The sequence below is a fragment of the Quercus suber genome, unplaced genomic scaffold, assembly GCF_002906115.3.
Source record: "Quercus suber isolate HL8 unplaced genomic scaffold, Cork oak 2.0 scaffold_86, whole genome shotgun sequence".
NCBI classification, from domain to species: Eukaryota; Viridiplantae; Streptophyta; class Magnoliopsida; order Fagales; family Fagaceae; genus Quercus; species Quercus suber.
This window is the reverse complement of record NW_027069551.1, coordinates 981,914-992,460: the sequence shown is the minus strand read 5'-3', so window position 1 is coordinate 992,460 and position 10,547 is coordinate 981,914. Positions and strand designations below refer to the sequence as shown.

General features: G+C 34.5%; 1 protein-coding gene across 1 annotated transcript; it reads right to left on the bottom strand.

Annotated features, from left to right (window-relative positions):
• Positions 1-1,391: 1,391 nt before the first annotated feature.
• On the bottom strand, positions 1,392-8,541 carry LOC112019823 (G-type lectin S-receptor-like serine/threonine-protein kinase CES101). The gene is made up of 8 exons (XM_024052366.2): positions 7,519-8,541; positions 5,929-6,042; positions 5,621-5,820; positions 5,308-5,518; positions 4,953-5,190; positions 4,698-4,848; positions 4,295-4,608; positions 1,392-1,771 (listed from the first exon to the last, which is right to left on the bottom strand). Exons 1-7 carry the CDS (start codon positions 8,459-8,461, stop codon positions 4,297-4,299), a joined length of 2,169 nt encoding a protein of 722 aa, XP_023908134.2. The 5' UTR covers positions 8,462-8,541; the 3' UTR covers positions 1,392-1,771; positions 4,295-4,296.
• Positions 8,542-10,547: the final 2,006 nt, after the last annotated feature.

The window sequence follows — 10,547 nt, the reverse complement described above, 5'->3', positions numbered from 1 at the left end:
TCTGTCTTGGTGAACTTTCGTTTGGCAGAAATGAGGTACTGTGAGGAATTAAGATTATTGCCTTGCGTAAGCGTGTTGTCTAAGGCTAGAGTAAATTTCTATCTTGTATAAATAAATAAATAAATTCAATAATTAATGGTTGATTACGGTAGTTACTAGTTAAGTCTGATGTCCCATAATTTTGGGATTATTGTTTGATTTGTGTTGGCTTTCTTTTTTTCTTTCCAGAAGTATTTTTGACGTGATAAATAGGGTGATTTGAATTTCAATAACAAATATCAGATTAGCTTAGGGTTTCCTCAATTAAATGATGAAGGTAAATCATGCTGGGTTATATATATCAATCATCTTCTCCCTTGTGGGATTGTTTTATCTTTTACACTTTTTATGTAAATATTTAATTTGTAGTTGAAACACATAAATTCAGACCATTAATGGGGTGTGGCACTCCGTAACTATATCCAAAGTAAGTTATGGTGACTCTACGTCATACTACACACCCAAGTGAATGCCTATGAAGTATGAAGGAAGGTAAAAGTTGTGTTATACATAGTTCATCTTCTCCTTTTGGAGGATTTTTTTTTTTGGTTTTCTGTCTTATTAAGAGAATTCTTAGGTGGAATACATGAATTATACTCGGACCAATATTGGGTGCGTGACATAGTGCAATTACAGTCCATGGTAACGATGGCAACGAATCTTGTACCAATTACCAACACTATTATTAAGTCATTATTTCGTGACTGAAATTTTCCAGTAGGAAAAGAAAATAATGTATAGAATGAGGTGGTAGTGTAACCAAAACTATTAGAAGTAGATTAGGAATGTTAAACAATTCATACCTTGGAATTCACGGCTTATCATTCTTGTTCATGTTCTATTTGAATCTGAAAATCGAAAAGAAATATCTCTTTTATTTATTTTTTCTGTTTGTTCTATTTGACAAGGAAAAATTCCCTTAATTTTAATTTTCAGATGGATTTGATTTATGGTAACATAGATTATCATAAAGCATTTTAACTGACTGAAGGACACTACATCAATTTTAATTACAGTAGTGCTCCACGAGATCATAAACAATGTCAAATAACTACTGCAAATTCCTTGCACAAAAACACTACCAGTATTTAAAATAATTGCATTTTTAACCCCTTTTTTATTCGATAATTACAATAGGGGAGATGCAATTTAAACCCTGAATTTCTCCAATAATTTTTATTTTATTTTATAGATAAATCTTAAATGTTTTTGTTGAAAACATTAAAATGTATCAATCAATTGAGTTACAAGACTCTTGACACTTTAACTATATTATTTAAGATCACATGCAGTAGGTAAACATAAAGCCTTATTTTGTCTTTATATAGAATAAAATTTTCTAATCTATTGTTAGCAACTGCCAAAAATTCAAATGAAAGAATCCCATTAAACACAAGCCAGCTCCAGCTAAAACCACAGTAAGCCCACGGAAGAGTTGGTTTTAGTTTTCCACAGCAATCTGAGACTTATTAAGAATCATTTGGCTAAGCTATAGCCTTAAATTGTATTTACCAATTGTTGTAAAAAACCAGCTACAAAAATCCTGCTCTACAACCTGCTTGACTGAGGAACTGAAATGGAAGCAATAGGAGGAGAGCATGAAAAAGTAGAAGGCTGGGCACCTAACGTGGAATCCCAATGTTTCAACCACAAAAACTGAGTTTCTTCATCACTTTGGCATAAGCTACAGGGACAAACCAGGTTGTCTGAGCCTACGTTTTGATTTCTTTGACTGCATTAACACCAAAATTTTATTAATTACATCAACTGTATTAAAAACCCAAAATGCAATAAATGTCAAATAAATTAAGCATATACATTGTTATGTGTTTTGTATCAGGGGTGAGCATTATGAGCATGAAAAGAAATGCTAATTTTAGTACGTTTGTAAAACCCATTATTGAATAGTCAATTGTTAATAAACTATATTAGGAAAATTTGACATCATTTTCATTGAAAATATAAAGCTAATAACAAAATTAATTACTTTCTCATTTTTTATATAAAATGTTTCTAAAAATAGTTTTTAAATTAATACTCTTAGGACATTCTTTTAACATTTTCCCTTAGCTTATTTAAGTGCATCTTTTTGGGACATGCACTTTTTCATTCCTTCCACCATTGCATAAGAAGCTGCTCAACCATTCTTATTGATCCTGTAGTTCTGCTCATCACCATTACTCTTCTCCATAACCTTTCATCTTCATTTCAGACTACCATCACCTTTTATTTAGGACTATTTTCACTTTCCAAGTGAGAATAAGATCTAGTGCCCCCAATCCTCACCCTTTTCAGTTTTCCCCTTTGCATAAGAACATCCTACCAACCAGTCTGGCAGAAGTATTTTCCTCCATATCAAATACAAATAGTCTTTAGTAACTTTACCCAGACATCCTAATGAGAAATTTCACAACCCCTTCTAACAACTAGCTTGAATTCTACTGCCACGGGAACAACTTCTCATGTTTCTCCTCAAATTTCTGTGCCGATTGTCTCACGCTCCTCTTATTCACTTTCCATTAACATCATGTGTCACTATGTGTTCATTTTCTAACACTCACTTTCTGCTAAAAAAAAAAAAAATCATAATTGGGTAGGGTTTGATACCTGTAACTCAACAGGGCAAGGAAAGAAAACCTGGCATTAAGTTGGGTTCGAGCATCATGCCGGGAAAAAAGTATTTTTGTATCAAATGATACCATGACGTCATCCATATCAAAATCCAACAAACAAGAAACATAGTGTGCAAAAATAATTGCCCACTAATACATGTTTTTTATTTGTTAGTAGGTAGTTATTTTTTACAGAAATGTTTCTCATTTATTGGATTTTGACACTACTTACGTGGTATCATTTGATACCAAATACATTCTCTAGGGACATTAAAATCATGTCGGGATCGGGTTTAAATAAACTTGCCCTTTACCCAACCCAAGCCATCCCAACCCAACAATAAAAAACCATCTAGAAACTCTCTCTCAAGTCTTAATCTCTTCCCCTTTTATAATTTATATATCCTTCATCTCCGTCACTTTAATGACACAACAGTTTGTATTACTTAGAGCATTCACATCAGTATTTCTATTTTACACATTCATTTTTACACTAAAAACCTACTTTTTCTATTTTACACTACCACTTTTACAAAACACTCACATTAGTTCATTTATTTTACAAGTTATTTCAATAAAATATTCATTCTTCTCATTTTTTTATTATTTCCCTCAACTGACTCTTATATACGCGCGTTCTCTCTCTCTCTCTCTCTCTCTCTTTATTCATTTTTGCTAAACAGCTCTCTCTCTCTCTCTCTCTCTCTCTTCTACCTTCTCTCTTCTGCCTTCTCTCATTATTTCTCAGAAACTCCAACCCAGATCAGTTCTTCACTGGCCGAACCGAGCTCCGGCGACCCACGAACCGAGGTTCACGACGACCCACGAACAGAGCTCCGACGACCCACGAACCGAGCTTCATGGCGACCCATAAACCCAGGTTCACGGCGACCCACGAACCAAGCTTCACGGCGACCCACGAACCCAGGTTCACAGCGACCCACGAACTGAGCTTCACGGCGACCCAGATCATGTCTCGCTCGCCGATCCATAAACCAAGCTCCGGCGACCAATGAACCAAGCTCCAAAGACCCAAAACCAAGCTTCGGTGACCCAGATCGTGTCTTCACCGGCCAATCCACGAACCAAGCACCACAAGCACCGATCTATCTCTCTGTTGGTTTGTCTGTGTGGGTTTGTTTGTGCGTGGGTCTGTTTGTGTGGATGTGTTTGTGTGTGGGTGTGTTTGTGTTTGTGTGCATCTGAGAAAAAGAAGAAGATGAGAAGTGGTGAAGCTACTGAGGTTGTTAAGCACGGAGAAGAGAGAGAGAAAAAAGGAGCGAAAGAAATTAATAAAATAATCTATACACAATTTTAGACATTTTTAGAAGGACTGATGTAGTGAATTTTTAATGCAAAATGTGTAAAAACAGTTTTTTTTTTTTTTTTTTTTTTTTTTTTTTTACATACACTGGTGCGAATGCTCTTATACCGTTTCTTGTTCCATCATGTGTGCTTACAACAAGTGTAAAACATGAATTCCAAATTGACTTCACTCACAAATCAAGGGGGAATGGAAGGATTGGTTTGCATTTCCTTTGAATTTGTTTTTATAATATTTCATTCCTTTATTTTTTTATCATATTTTAAAAGGGATAAAAATATGTAACTCTATAGAAATGCATAGTCATGGAAAGTCATACCTCTATCTTGCATCCATCGTGGAAATGGACATGCCATTCACTGTATAGTTTTCTGACTCTTTTTTCTGTAAATCTTCGTTACTGCTAACACTTCTCCCTGTTAAAAATGCTGGTTTTTTAATCATAGGAAGTGGCGCAGTTTCATCTTTAAGCATAGAAATAGCTTCTGGAATTGTTGGTCTATCCGCCGCACTATCTTCTAAACATGAGAGAGCCACATGAATGAATCTAATCAATTGGTGCGTGGGACATGAATCTTTTAAAGTTGGATCCATTAGGTCTGGCGCAGCATCTCTTTGCCACAACTCCCATGCCTTAAATAGGCATCATTTGTATTAAGATTTTGTAAAGACATAAATGGTGAAGAAGATAGCCAAAGTTGTAATAAGTTTCAAAAACTTACATATCCTACAAGGTTCAGTGGGCCATTGACATGATAGAAGCTATTGTTCCTCCTACCACTCACAGTTTCAAGCATTAAAACTCCAAAGCTAAAAACATCAGATTTTTCAGAAAAATTGCCCTCCATGGCATACTCGGGAGACATGTAACCACTGAGATAAACACCAATGATAACCTTTTAGTACTTAGTTGGATCATTGGAGTTGTAAGAAAAACTAATTCATCTAACTACCAAAATAAGCATGTTTTAACTTACTATGTCCCGACAATTCTATTAGTATTTGCTCCCAGACCATCACGCTTGAAAATTCTTGCCATTCCAAAATCAGATATTTTGGCACACATGTTTTCATCTAGCAAAATGTTACTAGCTTTCAAATCTCTATGTATTACTTTTAACCTTGAGTATTTGTGAAGGTAAAGTAGTCCTTGAGCAATCCCTTCAATGATATTGACTCGTTTTTTCCAATCCAATAGATGATTTTTAGTTGGATCTGTCTTACAAGGAATAATGAAGTATGATGATTTCATTATACTCATAAATAAATTGATAATTTATTCAATACATACTATGTAAAATTACATAAGAATAAAGTGAGAGTATTGCTAACCGAAGAGAAAGGAATCCAAACTTTTGTTCGGCATGTACTCATAAATCAACATCTTTTCCTCTCCTTGAAAGCAACATCCAAGGAGTCTAATAAGATTCATGTGTTGGAGTTTAGCTATAAGTATAAGCTCATTTTTGAATTCCACCAATCCTTGTCCTGAATTTCTTGACAGCCGTTTTACTGCTATTTCTCGCTTCTCATGTAATACTCCCTTCAATTTATGCAACAGCGATGTATTCAACATTGTCAATCATAAGCTAATAAACATCTTAAGATTTTTTTTTAAAAAAAATTTTTTCTTTTGAAAACATACCTTATAAACAGGTCCAAAACCACCTTCTCCTAGCTTAGTTTCTGGTGAGAAGTTATTTGTAGCTGCTGCAATAGATGCAAAGCTGAACACTTTTATGTTATGTCTTGCATTTCCGTCGTTTTCAAGCTCATCTGCATCTAATAATCTATCAGGTGTTGTGAGCTCAAGTAGGTGCTTCTCTTCCCTTCTTTGAACGTCACCTGTTTTTGTTTTGTAATACCAAAGTATACAAGTCATTCATAAAATTGTCCATCAAGTTTTGAACACAATGCAAAAATAATAATAAATAATTATTTGTGATTATATACCTCGTAGTCGATATATCCTCCATAAACAGCAAAAAGTGCCCAAGAAAAGCACAAGTATAGCAGTTACGATAACTGGTGCAATCCATTTCTTATTTCCTTCTGCATTCGATTTGCCTATAGCATCAATTTATTGGTACAAATACAATCATATTTAGTTTCCTTTCATGATCATGGTAAAAGATCAAGTCTTATGTATCGCCTTTCAGTTTGATTAGACAAAAGTTATAGTCATTGTTCATGTAGAAGGAAAAAAAAAAGATCAAAGGGTTACAGAAGATTCCAAGATTTTATTACAAAATTCATTAGAAGCAACAGGTATAATGTTGAAACTAGACTCTGTATATAACATTAGCAAATGAATCACTAGCCTTTCCACCGTGGTGGTCCTAGAATGTTGAAGTTCCTCCACATGAACTTTCTCTATAAACGAACCTCTTCAGCAATATCGTGGAATTCTAATAATCAACAACGACTAATTGTCAAAGAAATAAGTTGCAAAAAATTAACAGTTCAGGCTCAAGGCAAGAAATTCTCAGAAGGTAATTCTGAACACCAAGAGAAACAGTAAAAGGGGAGGAATTTGGACCTCTTTGGCTCAAGGAAGTTTGGCTCTTAAATTTGCTCATGTATAGCAATGTCTATCTCTCCATGTAGTAAGGGTTGGTTTATATAGGGAAATTTAATTTAAACAGGTGGCATGGCAAAAATTTAACTCAAGCGAGAATTAAGCAAAGGTCTACTGAACTATCTATTCTAAGCTTGCTCAAGTGAGAAAATTTTCGCTCTAACAAATCTTTAGAAGCTTGAAATCTTCAATATGCTTCTTGACTTAAATTTAATACAAACCAAACATGATTACATTACAATCCTCATAACAATTGAATTTGGCCAATAATCTAAAACCTAACAAAGTGAAAAATCTTTGGCTTTCCTCAAGCTAGTTGATCATTCACAATGGGTTTCTTTGGCAATGTTTAGGTCACAACACTTGCAAATGTTTTAGAGTAAAATATTTTACTCTGAAATAAACAGAGCATTAAGATGACGATGGGGTGAATGTTGTGGGAGAGGAGGGAAGGACACTAAAAGAGGCGGGCACTAGCAGTTGTGACAAAAGGTAGTGTTTAGTGGGTATTAATGGATTTATCCACATCTAATTAAATAACCAAATGGATGTTTATCCATTTAACTCAAATACTCAAATGGGTTGAGTTAAGACTTATCCAAATAAGGTGGGTAATGAGCGAGTTCATAAATATGGATAAAAGTTGCTACCCCTAATGAGAATGGAAACCTCAAAACAATGAAAAGATTAGTTTGCAACTAACCTAAAGACCAAGAAATGTATACATTTTGGCCTTTTTAACCCAAATTTGTTTGGACTAATGGTGTTTTTTTTTTTTTTTTTTTTTTTTTTTTTTTGGGTATAAGGACTAATGGTGTTAGAAATTAGAACATATATCACCAACATGTTTATATGAAGCTACCTCACTGTGCTACATATAGCAATTAAAATATGACTATACAAACATTATAGGATATAACTAAGATAATTGTAGTTTCACGTAAAGCATCATTTCGTACTCTAACCTTTATTTGAAGGATCTTCTTTCGTTAGAACATATTTTAAAGCTGTAAGAGAAACTCCATCGTCAAGAACGAACGTTAAATTTCCTTCCCAATACAGGCATCCAGTTACTCCGTCTCCAGTATAGCCCAGACAATCACAGTTATTCCAGCAAAGAGCTCTACAATCAGCAGGACCAATGGTTGTACTGTTATCATAAACACCGTTCTCCGCATTATCTTGTAGACGATCAGGACCCATATTTTTAAAGAATCCAGACATAAAGCCAAACGTTTGGTTATAACTCCTGCAGTTTGGTTGAGCCCATTCCTCGCATCCTTCTTTTTCCTTACCGTAACCATAACAGAAATCCATCGTCATCATTGCTATATCCCATTCAAACATTTGGCCCATGCAATCTAATCGCCATGACCATTTTCCTCGTTCCTCTGGGTCTACATATAATTCTTGATTAGCATCAGCAGAATACATGAAGTAATCCCCGTCCGCGTCGGTAAAATTATTGATAATGTATTTATGACCTAAATTGAAGGCAAGATATTCTAGGTAGAAGACTATATGCCCCGAGCTTGACATCAAATTGGCTTGTATGAGACGAGTACTCCAGTAAGGTACCCCTCGCCGCTTGATAACCAATCGGCTCGTCTTGGCTTCCCACTCAAGTGTGAAGGGTCCTGATGCTGGATCGTATTGTGTCAACCATGAAGTAAGAGACCAATTACGCCCAGTTTTGTGATTGACACCTAATTTCATCCCAGGCAGAAGTGTGTCAGTGGGATGATCAAAGCTTTCCCACAACGAACTTCCAATAGAGCCATCAGAGTTCACTTCTCTTACTACTAAGTTGCCAGTATCTAGTAGAGTAACAGTACTTGTGTTTTGAGTTTCACCTCCACCAGAATATATTACAAAAGGATCGCCTCCAAATCCAGTGGAATTAATCATCAACTTTCCCAGGTGATCAAGGGTAAGAAACAGTCTTGAACTATTTAAAATAGGTTCGTCTCGGTTGGCGATCCATACTGAGCGGTTGCCGTTATAATTTGTGTGCCAAATGCCCAAGTAGTTTTTGCTGCTGCCCGGATCAGAAGTGGGGTTGAAGAATCCCAACGTGAACTTTCGTTTGACAGAAACAAGGTACTGGGAGGAATTAAGAACATCGCCTTGCTTAAGCGTGTCTTCTTAAAGCTGCTGACAACAAGGATGACATGATAATTATAAGCAAGAAAATTGGAATGAAGTGCCTTTCCTCGCTAGCCATTGTTGTACACATGCACAACTTAGAGCTAAACCTCGGAACATATTAAAGGGAATAAATATTATTGGTGATATGAACTCGTACATTATACTAAATTCAATGGCCAATAGCTGATGATGAGACTTGGCATGAGCAGACCCGGGCTTGCCGTCTCACCTCGCCCCGCGAGTTTGACTGACTTCTCGAGTTGACTGGCTTAATTCCTTTAATTAATGCAGGCCCAGGCGCCGCTTTGACGTTGATGTGAGGTCAGGTCAGGTGCGGAAAAAATACAGTATGTATGATGAACGTGGAGTCCACCCTCGTGGAGGGCTTAGGGCTTGTTTGGTTTTTGTTAAGGTTGTATTCATTTTTTATATTCAAATCTTGTACTTATTTTTTATTTCTATCCTTTTTTTTGTTTGGTGTTAGAGAAAGAGAGAGAGTGTGTGTGTTATTTGATGTAACAAGTCAGTGATAGTGGGATTCATATATTTGATTTTTTTTTTTTTTATGAAATTGTCACTGTATTCAAATCTTATTTTTTATACTAAAAATAAAAATTAAATACAAATACAGAGCCAAACAACATTTTTTGTGATGGGTCCCATACAAAAATGAAAATAAATATAAAACTCACTATTTTTTTGCTCAAACCAAATAGGCCCTTATGCATTTGATTCATAATATTCCTTCTTGAGATGGGGGTTGAAGTTGAACACGCTAGGACTGACTTGATGCATTTGAGGGTCATATGTGAAAATTGAATTGAGATCTTTTATATATTTATATATGAATTATATATATATATATACTACTTAAACTTTATTATTTTGTTTTAGATACAAAATTATTAATTAATAACTTAGACTTTTTTGTTAAAAGATTTATAGACACACAAAATTTAAAAAGATCAAAGATCAATGTGGAAGATTTTCCAGCTATTTGAAAAACAATAGTTTGAACTTTCCAATGAAGGCCAGCTAAGAAGAGTGGTTGGTCATTCTTATTGCTAATTAAGTTATTCACTTGCGTTGCTCATGCCGTGTCCTACGCAACAAATTCCAGCATACAACTTTAGATAAGATTATTGTAAGCATAAAATATTTATTGAAGATGGAGGTAGTACCTAAGCATAAAATATTTAGGTCTTTCTTTTCTTGTCTTTTAAATTAACTAAACCTCCATTTCAATTTCCTTCTCTCCTATTTAAATAAATTTATTTGATTCTTAATTCACTTGTAACTTGTAAGGATATTTAGTCCAATCGTGCTTTATACTTGTACTGCTTGATCTTTTCTGACATTAATAGTCCCTAAAATTATTGAGGATTGCTGTCATAAAAAACGATGTTGTTTATTTGCTTTGATTTCATACACTTAGGTCCATAGGAGTGAAACTATTCAAACTCTTCATATATTTTTATATTAAGTGTAAATTTTAAAAATCTAACCGTTGGATTATATATTCAGATTATATCCTTTCATGTTTGCAAAATTTCAAGAAGATAAAAAAATTAATTGCTATTTCATCAAACAAATGTTAAAATTTCAAGATTTTATAATCTAAATCTGTGTATAAAAAATGAGCTTATTAATCGAATAATAAATAATATCCGATTTAAAAGAAATTTGATATGCATGTTAAGAACAATGACGGCTCCAGAAATTTTTTTAAAGGGGGTCAATTTTGACAATTTATTGGTCTTTATCATTATATTAACCACAAGATTTTGACTTCTGTTCTAATGAATATTCTGAGTTGACTAATGGAATGAAATATTCGAGTAATCGT

Bases quoted from the DNA above. Each gene is read 5' to 3' on its own strand.
- LOC112019823 (XM_024052366.2), bottom strand. From the start codon at position 8,461: ATGATTAATTCCACTGGATTTGGAGGCGATCCTTTTGTAATATATTCT. The intron at 6,043-7,518 runs GTTAGAGTACGA...TTGATGCTATAG, and splicing joins AGAAGATCCTTCAAATAAAG to GCAAATCGAATGCAGAAGGA. The intron at 5,821-5,928 runs GTATATAATCAC...AAACAAAAACAG, and splicing joins GAGGATATATCGACTACGAG to GTGACGTTCAAAGAAGGGAA.